This window comes from Protopterus annectens, chromosome 8.part0, assembly GCF_019279795.1.
Source record: "Protopterus annectens isolate FY-2018-M chromosome 8.part0, PAN1.0, whole genome shotgun sequence".
NCBI lineage: Eukaryota > Metazoa > Chordata > Ceratodontiformes > Protopteridae > Protopterus > Protopterus annectens.
In genome coordinates this window covers 774,277,273-774,297,377 of record NC_056741.1, presented here as the reverse complement: position 1 = coordinate 774,297,377, position 20,105 = coordinate 774,277,273, and the positions used below count along the sequence as shown (strand labels likewise).

General features: G+C 38.3%; 1 protein-coding gene across 1 annotated transcript in view; it reads right to left on the bottom strand.

Moving 5' to 3' along the window:
• The window catches only part of LOC122808344 (ADAMTS-like protein 2), a 1,521,014-nt gene that overhangs the window by 766,351 nt on the left and 734,558 nt on the right, over positions 1 to 20,105 (bottom strand). Inside the window, exon 9 of the mRNA XM_044079311.1 lies at positions 5,351 to 5,753. Within this exon, the coding sequence (XP_043935246.1) occupies positions 5,351 to 5,753 (403 nt within the window). The remainder of the gene's footprint in view (positions 1 to 5,350; positions 5,754 to 20,105) is intronic.

The following is a 20,105-nucleotide window of genomic DNA, read 5'->3' as shown; positions in this document are numbered from 1 at the left end:
AACAGACAAAACAGTACAAAAACACACTCACCAGTTTAAACAAACAAATTAGAGAGCTGGTCAAATCTGCCAAAGCAAACTAAGAGGCAAAAATAGCCTCCCAGGTGAAAGATAACCATAAGGCATTTTTTAATTATTTTGTAACCTTGGGTAAATGCTCAACAATGTGCTGAGTTAATCATGAATGACAACACTTACACCCAGCCTAAAACTATAGCAAACCTGCTGGCGACATGTTTAGTTCAAACTTCTCCCCCCCATCACCTCTTACCACACCCATAGAAATTCCCCAACCATCCCCCTACTGGTGATTATGAGAGAACAAATCCATGCTGTACTTGCTCAAGGCAAAAACACAGCCTTCGTGGGTCCCAACAACAATCCAGAATGCTTCTTAAATATCTTAAAACAGAGTCTATCAGGGCCACTATAAGCCCTCTTTAAACACAGCCTCCAGATGGGCTTTGTCCCAGAAGAATGGAGGACTGCAACAGTCGTCCCTCTGCACAAGGGGGGGGCATCAACTGACAAAGGAAATTACAGACCCATAAGCTTGACCAGTCTTATCTGCAAGGCCATAGAGGAAAACTATCATGGACCTGATCAATAGGAATTCTCCAAACACTGGAACAGACCCAGTTTGGCTATGTCAAAGGGAGGTCTTGCCTGCTCAATCTAGTGGACTTCTTTGAAAGAGTCACCAGGGCCATGGATGAGGGTAAAATGGTACACACTGCTATCTAGACCTGGCCAAAGCTTTCGACACAATCCCCCAATGGGGATCATAGATAAACTTACTGCATTAGGCATAAACCTCTACATCATCAGATAGATAGGCAACTGTCTCACTGACAGGACAAATGTTGTCCGGATAGGTGAATCCACTTCTGATAGAAAACCTGTTACTGGTGATGTCCCACAGGGCTCAGTGTTGGGACCCCTTCTATTTGGTATATACTTCTCTTAAGTGAAGGCCAATGTTGGGGCCTCTGGCTCACCAAGTTTGCTGATGACTGGAAGCTGGAAGCAATCATAGAATCCCCAAATGATGTTGACATCCAACAAGAAGGCCTAAAGATGACAAACGACTGGTGCCAAAACCATGGTCTGAGACTAAATGCTAAAAAATGTGTGATAATATCCTTCAGTAAATCAGATATCCCTACACGTTATAATACTGATAGCACACTCTTAAAAAATAGACCCAGTGGTGATGGACCTTGGAACACAAATAGATAGCAACCTAAACGTTGACCACCTGGCAGCTATGGTAGTGAGGAAATCCTTCTGTGTGGCTCAGCTTATAAGTAAAGGCATGGCATCAAAATCAAAGGAAGTCATAGTGCCATTGTACTCAGCCATCAACAGGTTCATAATAGAGTACAATGCTTCCTACTGTATGTACCTATCCAGACACTTACTCCCAACTGGAGTGACCCCAGAGGTTTCTCACTAAAAAAATACAAAGCATAAAACACATGTCTTATACAGAATGACTAAAGGCCCCATCCCTTTTCTCCATTTTATATAATTTATTGAGAGGGGATTTATGCCTGATCTACAAGGCATTCTCTGATCTAGCTCTGATGAAAATTTTACATATACTCAAGAAACAATTATACAAAGGTTATGCATTCCATGGACCTGAACGTTATTTGTGACTCTAAAAGAACTTGGAACCAAATAGAAAATGCACCAACCAAGCCTGTATTACAAACTCCATTTATTACAGTAAAAACATACCAAGATTAAGCATTTTCGTCTTTCACATAGAAGACTTCTGATAAAGATGAAGTATTCTATGTGAAAGATGAAAGCGCTTAATCGTATTATGTTTTTAATGCAATAAATGGAGTTCGTATACAGGCTTGGTTGGTGCATTTTCGATTTGGTTCCTGCTCTTCTGTTATTCACAATGCACCAGATATTTGGTTTTTACTCTACAAGAACTTTCTGGAGAGACAGATTCATATCCCACAGGCTACTTCATCTATGGAATAAACTTCCCATCTTTGTAAAACAAAGCCCGTTCCTCACTTTCTTCAAAATGAATTTGGATAAATGGATGGGGAACCATAAATTCACTCCTGGGGTACTTTTCATGTCCATTATCAACAGAGTCTGCAGAATGACTCAGGGCTCCAACACCCAAAGACCCACTACCCTGATACTACCCCATCCCATACCTGGATAAGTAAGATATAATATTGTTATGAAACCACCTATAACCCTATGAACCTATTAAGCTGTTTACTTAACACATTAGGTCTTGGTTACAATTTATGTCCCAAAAAACAACCTTGCTTAAAGATTTCTCATCTGCTTTTAGTGGATGAGTTAAAAATGGTTTACGATCAAAAGGGCAATCGGACTTTGTTCGAGTTCCGTAAGTCCGAAAGCCCAATTCAGCATTAGAAATTAACCAAAAAAAATGTTGACATGCACAACAGCAAATGCACTCTAGCATTTGCTGTTGTAAATTTCAACATTTTAATGCAGATCACACTATAGTGAAGATCGGGGAAATATACGCTTTCCATCACTGTAGTGTGATTTCCGAGTTTGTATATATAAGTAGCAGGGGTTGGGGGAAGGCACAGCCACCCCCACATGGTGGGTGCAGGGGGGCTTGCCCCCTACAAAAACATTATTTTCTGTGTTTTGCAGAATACTACACCTTATGGAAGTGTGGACAATGTTCAAAAAATGTCAAATTCGACCTTCTCCACTGCCACGTTTGACATATTTTTGCAGTAGTTCATTTTTTTCACCCATTTAGTTCAATAATATGATATATATACCAAGATTATATATTTCATGGTCTGAAGGTGGTATGGCCCCTCCTTGAAACTAACCGATTACATATATATATCTGCTGTCATGGAGACTGCATTCATATCTGCTGGCCTCATCAGATCCAAACATAGTGAATGTTTGTTTTACAACATGAGGAGAGAAAGTCTAAGATGACCTTTCTGCTCAGTTTAGCAGAAGCATTCAGGTGGCAAGCAAGAATGGAAATCAAACCAGAAGCAGACAAAAATCAGACAGCAACTGAATGTGCCAAAAACATAAGAAAGAATATAAGCTGAAGGAAGAGATGAAAAGGAAAGAACTGTGGAAAAGCCATAAATATAGTGGCAAGTATAGAGATCTCTAGGAAAACCTCATGTTGATCAGGATTTGATGCAGGAATGGTTAAGGAGAGGTGAGTTGAAACCAAAGGATGAAGATGAAAGGTTAATAATGGCAACACAGGATAGTGGACTACATACACATTGGCTCCCAAAGTTCATTGAACATGTTGGAGAAACGTACAAAGGTAATTTTTGTAAAAAAATAATTGGAAACAGTTGCACTCTTTGCTGCTGGGTGTGATATTCTCATGGGAGGACTTGTACACCGAAAGGCACAATAATTTGGCAAGGTTGTTGCACTGGGGATTGTTCAAACACTACAATATAAAAGTAGCCGAAAAGCACAGGTAACACGCACCTCAAAACATTATAGAGAATGATGAAGTGCACAATACATGGGATCAGGACCACCAACTATCAAACAATTCAAAAAATAAATGCAAGAATATGGATGCAGTAGTCCATTAAAAAAAAAAAAAACACAAAAGTAGCATTGATCACTTAAATTGCTACACCTAGCGATTACAGTGTCTCATGTACAGACACACACAAGGTCATAAAATACCAGGCTTTGCAGGCAGAAATAAGAGCAATGTGGAAGAAAGATACCCAGGCAGTTTCAACAGTAGAACAAGCATTGGGTGTTATAAAAAATAATTTACAGTCATATTTAGATATGCTACCAGTACATGTAACTGTACAAATTGCAGGAGGAGTCATTTCTGGGTACATTGCGAGTACTGCAAATAGCACTTTTGGCTAACATCAAAACAATACCAATTTCATACCCTGACTTATGAATGAGGTCCATTCCTGTTATGGTATTAGAAACTCAAAAGAAATAGCTTTTCTGGGTGGTCTCAGATGAAGTATTTCCTAGAGGAAGTGTTTAACAGACTGCAAGGACACAGAAGATTCTATAGGCATGCAGGCTGACATGACTGACAGATGTACCTTTACAGAGGCATATGCCAAACCTGAACCAAACTGCTCAATTAAGTACTGCATAATCATGGACACTGCTGCTATGCTAGGGTTCTGATATTTCCTGTAGCACCAGAAAGAAAACCTCTTCTATTTAACTAAGCAGTATTTCTTATGACAGGCTTCTTTTCCACCTTAAGTATAGTCAGAATAGTCTCAGTGAATGGGCACCTGAAGGGCAACAGAGTTAAATCATCCAGGTAGTGAGCTGCATTATCTTTAGGTTGTGGGATAGTAGTGCCCCCTTGTACTAAGATAGGATGTCCATTTGTAAAAGGAACACATATGGCTTTACCCTGGACATCTGAATAAGAAGGAAGAAGCAATGCTATCTTAGCCAAAACAGGACCCTTGGCCCCTCCTCCCTTGTTATCTAAATCAACCTGGATAAAAGGAGGACTTGTCCCAAGAAGATTAAATTCCTGGAGAATAGTGCAGGCAGACATCAGCTCTATACATAGAATATCTTGACCCAATAAGGGGCTGACATCTGTCAGGTCAAGTGGGGAAACAGTGATGAGCTCTGAAAGTCACACTAGACATCAGGCCTTCTGCTACTGCAGTTCCAGTAATAAGGATCTACTCTAACAAAGATATGTATATAGGGTTGGCTGCACTGGCCGTCTCCCTCACTTCAGCAAGGGACGAGTCTCCAAGCAGTCACCCCCTCCATGAAGTACAAGCAGTGGATTCCCCTGGTCTCCACTTAAGGAAATCACACTGACTCATGTGTCCCAAGTGAACATGATCCACCTGAGATAAGCAAAAGGACCATGCCTCTTCACTCTTCCACCTCCCTGCCTTGCTCTTCCACTGCCAGGACTGTTAATTGAATCTCAGTAACCTGGGTTACAGTAAAGGCTCCATCCATTTGCCTTATGCAGCCAGGCAAAACAAGAATAACAACTTTGTGGCAATACAGTATAGTGGTTTTTACTCTGTGTGCATTTGTGTGTGGGAAGCGAGACACAATGGCTTCAAAAATATGTATTGATGAATTGTGTATGGGTCATATATGTATTAAACATATGAATGATGCTACACAGTTTGAATGATAAAGATTTGAAAACCAGCTATAATTAATTTTTTTACAATCAGAAGTAGAAAGCAAATACCATTAAATTGTTCTGTGTAGTTAGAAAGATAACTGCTAGTTTACCACCACCCCCAAACACTGTCTGCAATAATTCAAAGTATACACCACCATCAAACTAATGAGTATACCTCACCTTGAGCAGTGTGGCCAACCTTCTCCTCAAATGTTTTGATGGCTTTATTTGAATGGAATTCAGCATCTTCTTTGTAAACCTCATCATGCCACACCAGGTCACCCATCTCTGTCACAGATCTGTTTCCAGCTTTACCTGATATCCTGCCAGTAAAGTTAGAGTATTTTTGACTTTCACTGTTGGCAATTTCATTATCATAATAAGATGTTTCCTCCAGTGTTGTGTTATAGTCTTCAAGTATACTTCCCTGGTCTACATAATTAACATCATCCCCAGTCTGTGCATCTCGCCCAGTCAAATAGAAGGAGGAGCCAGAAGAAGGGATGGTTGTCTGAAGCTCAAGTCGTCTTGGAATTGTAAACTCATAGGTTATGTGGGGCATCTTCCCATTCAAGTTGTAGTACTATGCAGACAGAAAAAAATACATATTTTCTTCAATGTTTAGTCAAAAACACAATTTATTTATACTTTGCAGCTGCTTATCCAAAACCACTTCATTATACTTTGCAATCATGTGATATAAGTAATCCTTTTACCTCTTCCTTTTCCACCATTTGAATGAATTACAAGCGACAAATCTGATAAAGTACACATTTTAAGAAACCCTGGCATTAAGACAAAATCATACATTTCTAAGATTAATAGTGCAGTATCATATACAGTGTTTTAATTAGTTTTGTTAATAAAAAATGGGTCTGCAGAACTATGTGAAAATTGTTAAATCATGCAGCAGGTTCTACAGTAGTAACACGCTGAAAGCAATGAAGTACCCTACTGTTGTGTGCAAGAATGACTAAGCTACTCCCCTTGAATAAAATATCAGCTATACGTTTGCACTATAGCTGGTAAGTAATACAGCAGAAGGCATATGCTTTCCTTTACAGAAGACATAAACTACATGACTTCAGGATCCCAAGAGAGCTGCAAGCATACTAATAATGTTGATGGTTGTCGGGGGGGATGCTAATGGTACAGATTATGGACATAAAAAAGAAAGGAGTTTGATAAGGCCACACATATCCCTGGGTATCTTTTTCTTCCTTAAAAAATGTCATACATGACTGAGGCCTTATTCCTAATGCTTATACTGAAACTAAATATTGAAATTTCAGTGAAGAGTATAACAAGGCAGCCATATTACTTAATTGGGAGCATCTTTGATGTTTGGACCTCAGCAAACCATGTCTGGCAGTTAACTTGGAGGATTGCAGTTCTCAGCTGTTATTGATCTGCCTCTTTTGGCCCAGAGTACATGGACTGATACCTTTCTCCTCCATATACATACTGTGACACTGTGAGCAAGTTACTCAACCAGACGCTGCTTCTGGGTTACCCCTGAAAAAGAACACATATCCACTTGGCTTACCTAGTTAATACATGTATAAGAACACACACCAGATGGTCTTCACATTCTCTAAATAAGGTATATAGCTTGTAAACCGATCGGTGACAAGCAGGAGGTTTAGCTGCTTTATGACATTAGAATATTTACTACAAAAAACATTGTTTTAATATTTCACAATAACAATTCAGTATTTCTGAATCAAAATGACCATAGAGTGATTATTTTAGCTTAGTTATATGATAACTATGTGGATTCATTCATTCCTTCTCAGAATAACACTATCATAGATAATAAAACATAAAGCATTTTTTTACCGAAAAGTGTTTTGGTTACTCTTTTAGAAGTCACATGAAGCAAAATGCATTCATATGAAATTACTAAACAAAAAAAAAACAAAAAAAAAAAACAGTATTTCATTGTCCTGTTTATATGTTCTGCAGTTCATGTAACAATTTTGTCTGTACTTTTATTTTTATTTATTTCTTAACCCAGCAGACAGGCAGCTTCAAAGAACCTTTTCAACCATGACCGAGGGCAAAGGCAAAACAATATGAACATAGGATCCATGCCAGAATTTAATACTGTAACAAGGAGAGTATAAAGTCATTACAAATACAAATAACAGGGCTACCTGCAGCACATTATAAAGCATCTGCTGTAATATTAGCATTTTTTTCTAACAATACAACGAATATAAAAATACCAAATTTCAAGTAATCTAAAGAAGGATCAAGACACTGCATTCTATGAGGACTAGACATGACTGCACACCAGGTTTCATATAACTCAGAAAGGGGGCAACATAATTACAATTACACAAGGAGTGCCAATGATTGCTTATCATAAGGATGAATTGATTCAAGTGGCATTGGAATATTGCAATACTTCAGAATGACTTGAAGGATCAAAGATCTGTTAGTATAGGCATAGGTTCATATAATATTTAAATCTATCCTTGGACCCTAAAACGTCCATTCACTATCACTAGCCTGTATGCATACATGCATATAGTTTTCTTTAAGCGTAAAAAAAGTTGACTAGATTCCTCCCCTCCCCCCTCTGTACATATATCAATCAAACACCGACATTATCTGTAAAATCATGCTTAGTCTCATTAACACTGACATTGATAACTTACAAACACTCAGTCCTAGTCAGTACGGTTTAGAAAGGGTATGTCTTGATTGCTTAATTTGATTGGCTTTTTAGGGGGTGACTGACACCACCGGTAGGAATTATTCTGTCCATGCTGCTTATCTTGACTTTTCTAAGGCATTTTTTAATGATTCCCCATGAAGGCACTGCTGTTAAACTCACAAGCTTAAACATTATAGGTTCATAGGTAGGTACTAGGCTATTGGCCTTAGGGTATATATAAGCATAGCCAAAAAGGTACCTTGGCTTTCGTCACACAAGAAAATTATTTCCCTATGACTCTCTCACAGGTTGTAGTGTTGGGTGGTAGGAGGAGAGGGTTGTCTGTGTAAAGGAGGCAATTGCTTCATTGCCCCAAGATGTCCAGATTCATCAGGTAGACAGGAGAAAACACTGGGAGCTGACCCTTAGACATGCCTGGTTAGGTGCTTATTTATTAAGTACTAAAAATGGTTTTCCTCTAGACAAGTGAGGAAAGTTGAGTGCTGTAGTAATTTGTAGCTTATTAAGTACTTACAACGAGTTCTGAACAAGTGCTGAGCTCAAAGAAACAGATTTGAGTGGTAAAACTAAAAAAAACTGGCTAGTTTTAAGGGAAAATGCATAAAGTGTATTTTTTTATATAACAGTATCAAATGAGCAAACTGATTTAAACAAATTAACCAATTAACCAATAAAAAGCTAAAAATTGAGCCCCGTTCCAGCAATCTTCAATCAGACAAGTTTTAACTGCACACTCCTGCCAATAGGGTGCAGGGGAACCTTCCCCAAAAAAAGGTGGTCTGGATTAGTGCTCAAGTTATACAACTAAAACTAGATTCAGCAGGTCTGAATTTAGTCTATGCTACAGCAAACAAAGGCGTACCAGTTTCAGAAAGAAACAGTTCAAGTAAACAGGCACAATAAGCCTTTAACCAGAAACTCCCAACTCAGAAGGGCAGAATCTACTCTCTCCTCTCACAAGAGTGCAGACCACACCTTCTTAATTAAAATAACTGGTCCGAAGCCCAAGTGCTTAAACCAGAACTAATACACTTTTAGAATAACAGACACTAAGCCTTCGATCAGCAATTTCCAACTTAGAAGGATGTAAGCTACCTGTCCTGCCACAACAGTGCAGACCACAAACCTTCTTAATATAAAACAACTGGTCTGAACCCCAAGTGCTTCAACCAAAGGCTTAGAATAGCAGTTACAATTTAATCAGGCTACCAACACACAGTAATAAATGCAGCAGAATAAATGCAATTAAGTACTTTAAGAACAAGCAGCAAAAGCAAAATAAAGTAATAAAGTAGGAAGAAACACAATTACAGTAAAAGCAGATGAATAAAGTGCAATTCTTTTATATAACAATAGAAAACAAGCAAACTGATTTAAACAAATTACCCAATTAACCAGTAAAAAAGCTCAAAACCAAGTCCTGTTCCAGCAGTCTTCAATCAGACAAGTTCTAACTGCACACTCTGCATTATGACTCAGTTGCTGATCACCTCTCTGATCATACATATAGGGTAAGAGTTGGTACTGCCTCTCTGATCATACACACAGGGTGAGTTTGTAGTACCTTCCCCTTTAACAGATTAGTCACTGGTGACGTTCCTCAGGGATCTCTCCTGGGTTCTTAGTGGGCAAGACGTGGATGACTGCAAACTGGATGCCATTACTGATTCACCCACAGACTCTCATATGTTTCATGAAGGGCTAGAGTTACTACTTGCTGTTCTGACCATGGTCTTAGACATAACACACACACGCACGCGCGCACACACACACACACACACACACACACACACACACACACACACACACACACACACACACAAATATCTCTCTTTCTCTCTCTCTCTTTATATATATATATATATATATATATATATATATATATATATATATATACTTTTGAGTGAAATGATCAAATATTGCCATCTGTTTGATTGACATGCTTTGGTAAACAGAGACAGATGCCCAACATTTGTGCATTATCAACAATCTCTGGGTAGAGGTATATGTCCTTTCTCCAGGGATTGTGTGATCTTGGAGTTAGCACATATAATTAGCAGGGGTATGGGGGGCTTCCCACAGCAAAATCACTTGATTTTAATTTAGCATGCTCCAAGATTAATTCGCACATGCACAACAGCCTGTTGGTGTCACTGACATTAACATTTAATTTGTTCAGTTTCGAAGACTACAGCCATATCTATATCTATATCTATATTCACATCTACATCTACAGCTATCTCTCTTTCTCTCTCACTATATATATATATATATATATATATATATATATATATACACACACACACACACACACACACACGCACACATATATACACACACACACAAAATTATATGTATCTCTCTCTTCCTCTCAATCTCTATACACACACACACACACACACACACACACACACATATATACATGCGTACACACACACACACAAATATATGTATCTCTCTCTGTCTCTTTCTCTCTCTCTCTCTCTATATATATATATATATATATATATATATATATATATATACACACACACACGCAAATATACATAAGTATATATATATATATATATATATATATATATATATATATATATGTGTTTTATATATATATATATATATATATATATATATATACACACACACACACACACACACACACACACACACACTGTAGTCACCCCTGTGAAACAAGTCCTTCACACTGATTACAACATAAATGGAATGCTGATTAATGTCAATACAGTTGTAACAGACCTAGACATTTTTGTCAATAATGAGCTGTGCTTGGATTATCAAGAATAAGTTATAGTAATGAAATGATTTTTCATTGTCCAGTATATTATCAAAGCCGTATCTTCAAGATCCAAACAGGTTTTATACCTCTATATTCCTCACTTATTAGGGTAATCATTGAAAATATCACTCTGATTGGTAGGGATCTCAACAAACATGTACCTCAGCTAGAACAACCTCAATATTTCTCAATGAATGGAATCAAAAGGACGGGTCTCCCTTAACTGTATGAACAAAGTCAGTATGTATCTGAATCATATAACCACTGTGTTCTAATGAAATGCAAACCAAACATAATACACTGTGCAGAGAAAAAAAGAAACATTTGTATTCCTGTCATTATATACATTAAAGCAAAATATTAAAAGTTATTATTCTGACATTTATGTACATATTTGACATTCTGATTTCCCTTATAGCTATTAGAACAAACCATAAGGGGTGTTGTCCTGAAAATTTCATAAAAATATATGAAGACTGTACAAAAATATTGTCATTTGAAGTTAGGTGAAATTCAAGTTCAGAATGGCCTTCCAAAATTCACAAATTGCAACATTTGCATTCCAGTCAGTTGAAAATAAAAGCTTTCAGATGTCTTCAGAGTAACAAACACAAAAACAGAAAAATCTATCAAAAACATAAATTTATAACACTGTTGTGATTCCAGGCATAAGAATATGTTTTTTTCTGTACAAAAGTGATTCTTCTATTCTTTTGATATGCTGAGGAATAAAGAATGATATAAATCTGTTTCATTCAAATTCATGATGTAGTTGCTTCTTTGATTTCAATATAGAAGCTATTTTTTATAGATAGATAATTATCCCTGTAACATTCCATGAAAATGTCATGAAAAAAAAATTGAATTATTCTGGGAACAGAGGCATTTTTATATATACACTGCAAAAATATTAAAAGCTATCAGTATTCTGGGAAACACCTTCTGAAATTTTTCACTCTTTAGGAGGTTAAAGAGAAAACTTTTCTTTGAAAGTCTTGCATGTACAAATTAAGTCAGTAATAAATTGTCTATAACGTAAGGTTATTGTCAATGACCACAGGAGATTGGAGAGATTTTATTGTAACTGTCCTGCCAACAATAAACAGCAAGAACTATGCAAGTGAATAGTTTTGACTACTCTTGAAGACAAATGGATTTCCATACACAACAATTGATGTGTTAAGAAAAATGAGGCTACAACATATTATATAAAATGTTCAGCTTACTGCCCCGGAACATTCTTTTTAACAGTGGGTATTTATTTAAGGATAGAATAGTCCTTCCTCAAATAAATGCCTATAATTAGTTTTATTACTGGGCATTTATTTGAGGAAGTACTATTCTATCCTTAATTTTAATTTTGTGGTACCTTATAAGACAGAGGCATATTGATGAGGCTAGGAATGGAAATCCCACAGTAAAATGTGAGTCACTGAATTATAGCTGTGGGAATCTTTGCGGTCTTCAAAAGCACTGACTATGATATGCAGGTGAGATGTAAAGCTTCATGTTTGCTTCCTTAACTTGACTTCTCACAATATGTCATTGTATCCAAATAACCAAAAATGAAGCTTTAAGCCAAAGAAGTGAAGAAAATATAGATAACTGTTATTTTGTGTGGTATTTGAGTTTCAGTTGCCTCTTGCTCTACCTACTCCTGGTCATTGTGTATAGTGAGATTCACATCCATTGAAAAGGTAACAGATGCCAAAGGTGCAATAGAAATTTGAAGTATGGATCAGGATAGTGAAGACACAAACATAATTCAAAAGGATTTGTGAGAGTCAGGGCAATGCCTTGGATATCAACTACAGTCTCAATTTAAAAGCATTTTCAGCTGTAAATGATCTTCTAACTGGAAGGAAGACATCAAGTACAGTTGTGCTTGAAAGTTACATAAACATAGATGATCAGAAAAATTCATTGCCGCAGTCCTGATTTTTGGGATTCCTGACTGCTGGCAGCCTGACTGGTTAGCCCAACTTCCTGAGGTCTGCCTTCCCACCAGCCTTCAGATGACTCCCTTTCACCACCACATGAGGACATTGGTAGAATACGAGATGCAGCAGCTGTCGCCATCTTCAGAAATTTCTTGCCCACAGCCAAAGCAGGTTAGAACACCTTGGCACAAAAGACCTAGTGGGCAAGATGGTAAAAGCCACCTGGGTACCAGGTCGACCCCAGAGGTCCCACTTTTCCCTCTCTTTGCAGTAAGATCAGGTAAAAGGAGAGGGACTTGAAGTGAAGTTAGAAGAATGGTGCAGATAAAAGAACTAATGAGCCACTTCAACCCATAGTGTTAAGAAAGGGAAGAACCAGGGGAACAAGGGAAGATGGATGCAGTGTACCTGGACTGCAACAGTGAATCTACTCAAACATATACATTTATGCTATATATATATATATATATATATATATATATATATATAGATAGATAGATAGATATATATTGAGTTCCTATGTACTATATTCATGCAGTATTCATAATGCAGTCCAGACATATGGGAACATTCCAAAATCATGAAGATATAGTGTGGCTGGCCACAAAAAAAGCAACTTTGCAAATTATCAGATGCAAATCCTGCTCTGGACCTAGAAGCTAACCTGCCATTGTAATTCCTAGAGAGTGACAGCTTCCAGTGTAGCTTGCATATTGATCTTTTTAAGGAAGGCTGTGGTGACTGTAGTTGCTCAAGCTGAGTGGGCTCTGATCTGCCCATGAACAGACTCAACATGGGGTACACAGTAGTAGGAGATGCAATGAGCAAGCCATTAAGAAAGAGTTTGTTAACTGGCTTCATGTTTCCCTTTGTCAAGGAGACAATACCTAATAAGGTTTTCTGAATTCTTTAGTTTTGTGCAAATAAACCTTAGCTGTGTGCACATATTAAGGGAATGAAGGATTTGTCCCCTTTGTTTCGAGGTTTAAGGAAAAAAATACTGGTGAGTAATTGGTTTGATTAAAAGATACTTCAGTGATTATCTTAGGCTAAAGAAAGGACTAGTTTGAAGGCACACCACAGTATCACAGCAAGGGTGGGGGTGAAGAAGATAGCTGCCCTCAGTGAAAAGTGTTAGACAACAAGATTGGATTATCCCAATCGCTCTTTAGTAATAGTGCATACTGGCTTTTAAATGTTGGTATTGCAGCTGCTGTCAAGTCTGAGCTTTTTAGTGCTCTGTGTGTCGCATGCAGTTTGCTACAGTTTAAACAGAAAAGAAAGAGTTTTCCAAGTTAAATCCAAGTGCTGTAGCATACCCTCCATGGTATAAACTGTAGCATCTGCTTGTTACAAATGTAGCAAGCAGCTTGCCACAGTTTAAATGAAAAAAAAGACCTTGTCTTTTGTTGTTTCTTTTTTTTCCCTGTACTCTCAGCTGTGGAAGGAGGGGGTAGAGATGGGGTGCAGAAACAGAATCCGATTGGCTTCCGCATTTCAGAAGCACCAAGTAATAAACTTTTTTCTTTGCCTTCAACTCTTCAATCATTAAGGGGCACCAGATCGGGGAATGGTTGCAGGCACTGGAAGAGCTAGCTACTCCTCTGGGACACCCTATCCTGACAGAAAACAAAGAATGGCTCCTTGCATAATAAATCCTAGAATACTTGGATTCTTCTAGCAGAGGTAATAGCCAACAAAAACAATGTATTCCAAGGTGAGAACTGGAGGAGTACAGATGTAACCAGTTCAAAAGGAACAAAAATTAATTTCTCTAAAACATAGTTATTATCCTCTTGTGGAACAATCTGGTTTCCTGGTCTAAAGTGGAGAACTCCCTTAAGAACACTGAACTGAAGGCTTGAAGTACACAAGTGGTGCTATGGAAAGCTGGATGAAATAACAGAAGTATGCACTTTAACAGATGTAAAAGATAAGACAGTTTTGAAATGGTCTGACGGCTACTCCACAACCACTGCCACTTTTACCTTGTTCAGCTATTGATCCCAAGGCAGGCAACAAAGGTAGGAATCTTTTCCTTTTAGATCAATATGGTTGCTTTGTGTTTTGTTTCTAGCGACCCTCATAATGTTTAGTATGTCCTCATGATATATATATACCTAGGTGAAATTAATTTGAAATCGTCCAAGTGGTCAGCCTCAGAGTGTCCAGTCTAGGATACAGAAGAGACCCTTTGTTTTGTGTGATAATGTCCACACATTGAAGCAACACTTTCCATCTTTTCCTTTCAAAGCTATATAGGAATGAAAAACAGTGTTGCTTTTACCACAAAAGAGCCATTAGTAAGACTTTAGCCTTTCCTCTGCAAGTTTTAAGAGTACCCTAGCAAATCAATGGTTTTGGATAAAAAGTGTACAGAGCCAAACCTGTCCAACTCAGGGAGGATGCATTTTTCTTCCAAGCTGTCTCATTGTCTCAGTTGCCTGATTTGAGGTGAGGCAAACAGGTCTGTCTTTGGCACACCCCACATTCTGGTTGACATCCCCATTCAATGTCCACTGGTGGATGTTTACTTGCAATTTACTCAAGCTGGCTATTAAAATGTTTTTGTGTGAGGATATACAGGCTGCTGTCTTAATCATGCTTACCCTTGGTCTATATCCCATGTTCCATAACAAGCCTGCACTAGATTTGAGTGAGTTCATGTCTGCTTGCTTCCCTATCACTTCACAGTTATATTATTTGTTATAATCTGGAGTACCCTCCCTTGAAGATTTGTCTAAAGGAGGATGGAAGGAGGATGTTAGTACTGTAACAATGATCTATTCAAACATCTACATATCACATTAATATACTTTTTTCTCATTTTTGGCCACAGTTTTCTGGCACTTGCAGAGCTTCCTCATGCATCACCCTAAGCTAAGTCTGAGAAGCCCATGCTTGGCAATTGCTGACAGGGTTGGCTTTATGTTAACGATAAGATCTCCTTCCTGATGCAAGGTTGGGAGGGTGGCCTAATGGTTAAGGTGTTTGCCTTACAAACACAAGGTGCAGGGTATGAGTCTCACAAGGGATAATTGGCTAGGCTTAAAATGGCTCGCAAGGACAGTTAGCTTAGTACTAACCTATGAACCTATAAGGTGAATGTTAATTTTCAGGGACTGGTTATGCTACCATGACACCACTTTTTTCTGAGTTACCAATGTAGTTTCCTCAAGTACAACCTAGCCAAAGTCATCATCAAATTGCAAAAGACCATGTAGCCCAACACTCTGGGCAACCCACTTGGTGAAACTGAATTCCGTTGAACTAACTTCTGAAACTATATGGTCAGGAAAGATAGCTTGTCCTCTGGTAGAAAGGCTCTGCAGAGGTTCGTGCTCAAGCACTTTCCAAAAAGATCAGGTTTCTTGAAAGGGTCATGTTTGACTTTCTAACAATGACGGTAAGACCCATATCCTGGAAGAAGTTAAAGGCAAAGTATAAAACCTTGCATATTCCTTCATGGACTCCAATTGGATGACTCATTTGTCTAGGTAAGAGTTGCTATGAATACTCCTTATTATTCAAAAAGTCATTACTGGAAACCAGGCATTTGATAATGACTCTAAGAGCAGTAGACAAGCCAAAGGAAGGGAAGAGAACTGGAATTGTATACACCCCCTTACCACTAACCTGAGCAACTGTCTGTTCTGCTTGGCTATGCGAATGTGAGGGTAGGCTCCTTTCTGCCCTAGGGTGACCATGAGCACCTGAGGTGGTAAGACAGGTAAAAGGCTTTTAAGAACTAGCATTCTGAACTTTTGAACAACAAGGAAAGTACAGTTATGTAGGTAAACCTACCATAAAAGTAGATGTTTGAATAGATCACTGTTGTAGTAACATAATGCTCCATGGAAGATATCCTGCTAAGGATATCAGGTGTCCGGAAAGTACACTAAAGCTTTTGGGCTTCTTCCTCTTGCACAGTACATAAGAGTGTACTGGTATAAAAGGGATTTACAGGCACCAAAAAAAAAAAACAGTGCTTTTTTGTCCTAAGGGGGGAGGCTAAAGGAACTAACAGTCATGTCAAGCCTGAAAAAGGGGCAAAAGAGAGAGGGATCCCATCAAAGCCAGAGGTACACAGAACAGTCAAAAAGAGGGGGTGGAGGGTATTAATATTACAACAATGATGTATTTAAACATCTATTGTTATGCTATGTTTACTCACACAACTATGTTCACCATTAGATCAATATTGTAGTAGCATAAAGCTATATGAGACAAATAACAAAGCTTAAAAAGTAAGAATATGTGAGACAAATAATAAAGCTTAAAAAGTAAGAGAGAAATAAACAAGACAAGGGTCCAGAAGAACTTGGAGAATAGACCTAGCAAATCCTGTCTTAATTCTTGAAAAAGGGTCAGTTTTGTTGTGCTTACTGAAAGTGTGCACATATGACCAAGTTGCTGCCTCTAGAAAATCTCTAGAGGCCACTTAGTTCTTAAGCAGTCAGAAACAGTGTGAGATAGATGTAGTTATACTATGTCACTGGAGGCAAGGATCTCATACGCATCCATTACAAATGCCAAAGAGGTTGTTAGTAAAACACAACTCTACATACTACTTACTGTAACAAAAGCAAATACTGCCAGCCCAGCTTTCTGGAATTTTGTAAATAACTATATGTCATTTGTGAATGTCAACATGATTTATATGCTTATGTTACAAATGTATTAGAATTGTATGTTATGTGTATATCAAACTGCTAGTACAGAGGTGTGTGTAATCCACTGAGCTTAAAGTTGTATCCACAGTGTTCCCTACTGGAAAAGAACAGAAATGTGTATACACTATTGTAATTGTATAAATGTATGTAAACAGTAGAAACTGGAACATAGAAGGTTAACTTGCAAAATCAGAACAATGGTTGAAATTAAATTGTTTTATAACTGTGCTATAAAAGTTAGTTTCAATGCAGCAGGGAGATAGGATGTCCAAAACTAGGGAGCATTCTGCATTGTCTTGTAAGTGTTTTGTTGTTTTATGTCTTCTAGCAGCTGCAGAGATCTGAGGACTATGCATTTTTCACAGGGTGATGCTAAATGCTGGTAGTTTCTGACAATGGGGTTTTAGCTTGGGAACTGAAGTCATGTGACAAGAAGTGATGTCATACTGCAAGTATCCCAGCAGAAATATTTGATATTAATTTAAGAACTCTCTGAGAGTGACTGGGCATTTTGTATTTGTCTTTGACCTGACGCCATCAGCTGGAAAACCCACTCATCACATCTATCTTGCCTTGCTATGAGTAAGTAAATCTAGAGTACAGTAATTTATTTAGATATAGTCAGAAATAGAGCTGAGATTAATTTAAATGTTTTTCTTTATTTATTTGAGACTGTCCTGCAATGTTGTTTTAAATATTTCCTGTGATTTTGAACTCTGAAGTGACTGTGATTTTTTACTGAGTATTTTCTTGTACTTTTATTTTTATTGTTAAATATATTTAAACCTTTCAATTGTGGCTGGTTTGTGTAGCGATATTTAAGCTCTTAGCATACTTGCATATCTATTTGGTGACACTGTGTAGGCCACTCCTAACAGCATTGCTCTTGATCAAACTACCAGTTGGATTATTAGTAACATTACACAGTAAGATTGGACATCCTTTGTTAAAGGCCTTAAAGTAGCTGATAAGGAGTGGCTGGTAGCAGTGCAAACTACCTTATAGTCTGGGCAAAAGGGGGCATAGCTAGTTAACCTGTGCCTGTCTTTCCCAGGTGTGTGTGTGTGTGTGTGTGTGTGTGTGTGTGTGTGTGTGTGTGTGTGTGTGTGTGTGTGTGTGTGTGTGTGTGTGTGTGTGTGTGTGTGTGTGTGTGTGTGTGTGTGTTTGTGTATAAATCAAATCTCAAAAGTGTGTGTGTGTGTGTGTGTGTGTGTGTGTGTGTGTGTGTGTGTGTGTGTGTGTGTGTGTGTGTGTGTGTGTGTGTGTGTGTGTGTGTGTGTGTGTGTGAGTGTGTGTGTGTGTGTCAGCTACTTGGGCAGGGACATGAAGCACCGGTTGGACAGAGAGGATGCTGGAGGTCTTGGCTTGGCCACTCAGCTGTGATCTCAGCTCTATAGCTGTGTCACTGGGGAGTCTTATTGGGGATCTGAAGAAAGAGGGAGAAACCAGCCCCCAACTGAATGTGATCTCTGTGTGCTCTTAAGGGTAATTGCACTTTACTGTGGGTATACTTGTCATCCTCACAATGTACATCCCACACTGTTGCCAGTGGTGAGGTTTGAGGCTCCTTGATTACTGGGCCAGTGCTAAAGCATCACACCTACCACACTAAGTATGTGCATTGAGAAAAGCATATACACCAGCATATGCTGATGCTCTTAAGAGCAATTTTCTCAAACTTCAAAGACTTCTCGGACATAGCTATAACAGTAAGTATCTTCAGCTACCGAATAGACATCTCACCAAAACAAGCACAACCATGACAAATACAGCCACAACTCATGGTGTCTCAACTTGTAAGCCCATAAGGCAAACCTCTACACAATCCAATATTCTAGTCATAGTTGATTCCATTGTGAAACACACTGATGCCAATCAAGGGGCTAGGACCTACCAGATCATGCATGCACCCAGATCACTGAACCACATGTACCTGTATGGCTCTGCTGTAGTATGTGTGGGTGCAAACATCCTGAAATGTACCTCTCTAGACTATAAGAAGAGAGAAAGTGAAAGGTTATGGAGCTATTGAACTGCGTGCACCAAACTGGTATGAATTTAGCATTGGGCAGCATTCTACCTTTCTCTAAGGATGATGCTACAATGTGAACAAAAACTGACTAACTTCAACAACTAACTTAGTTTTTCTTGGACAATATTTGATGGCTTGGGAGGATATAGATAACAGACCACACTGCTTTGCCAGAGATGGTCTGCACCTGTCACCTCTATGCTTTTGAAAACTGGCTACAACTTTGTCCATCCCCATACTGCCTTTTTCAAACATTGTAAAACTGATAGATCATCCAACATAGATAATCCAACAAAGAATAATCTACAAGTGATAATGCTCAATCCCAGGAGTTTAAACAAACAACAAAAAAAACACTCACTACAAGCTCTCTTCACCCTGTTCACCCTGGACAATGTAGACATCTGTGTAGTTACTGAGGCATGGGTTAAAGCCACAGAGAGTTCCCCCAGCATTGCAGTACTATAAAGTCTTCCACACATTTAGACCCACTACTGGACAGAAAGGGACAACAGATGGAGGTGTCTCAACTTACATCAAGCATAAATAAATCTCAAAAAGGAACCAGGCAGGGGTGTCATCTTTCCCCTTTTGTTGTTTGCTTTATATTTAGAGCCATTGACAAAGAAAACTGGGGACACATAAATGCAAGGGTGTAATTAGCATGGTAATCAAACAAAGATGGGTTCATTTGCAGATGTTATTATTTTGCACCTGACAAATACAGAAAATGACATTTCAGTGATGTGGAACGTTTTGAGACAGTTTCAAGTCTTTTTGGGATACAGGATTAATGAAGATAAAACAAAGGCT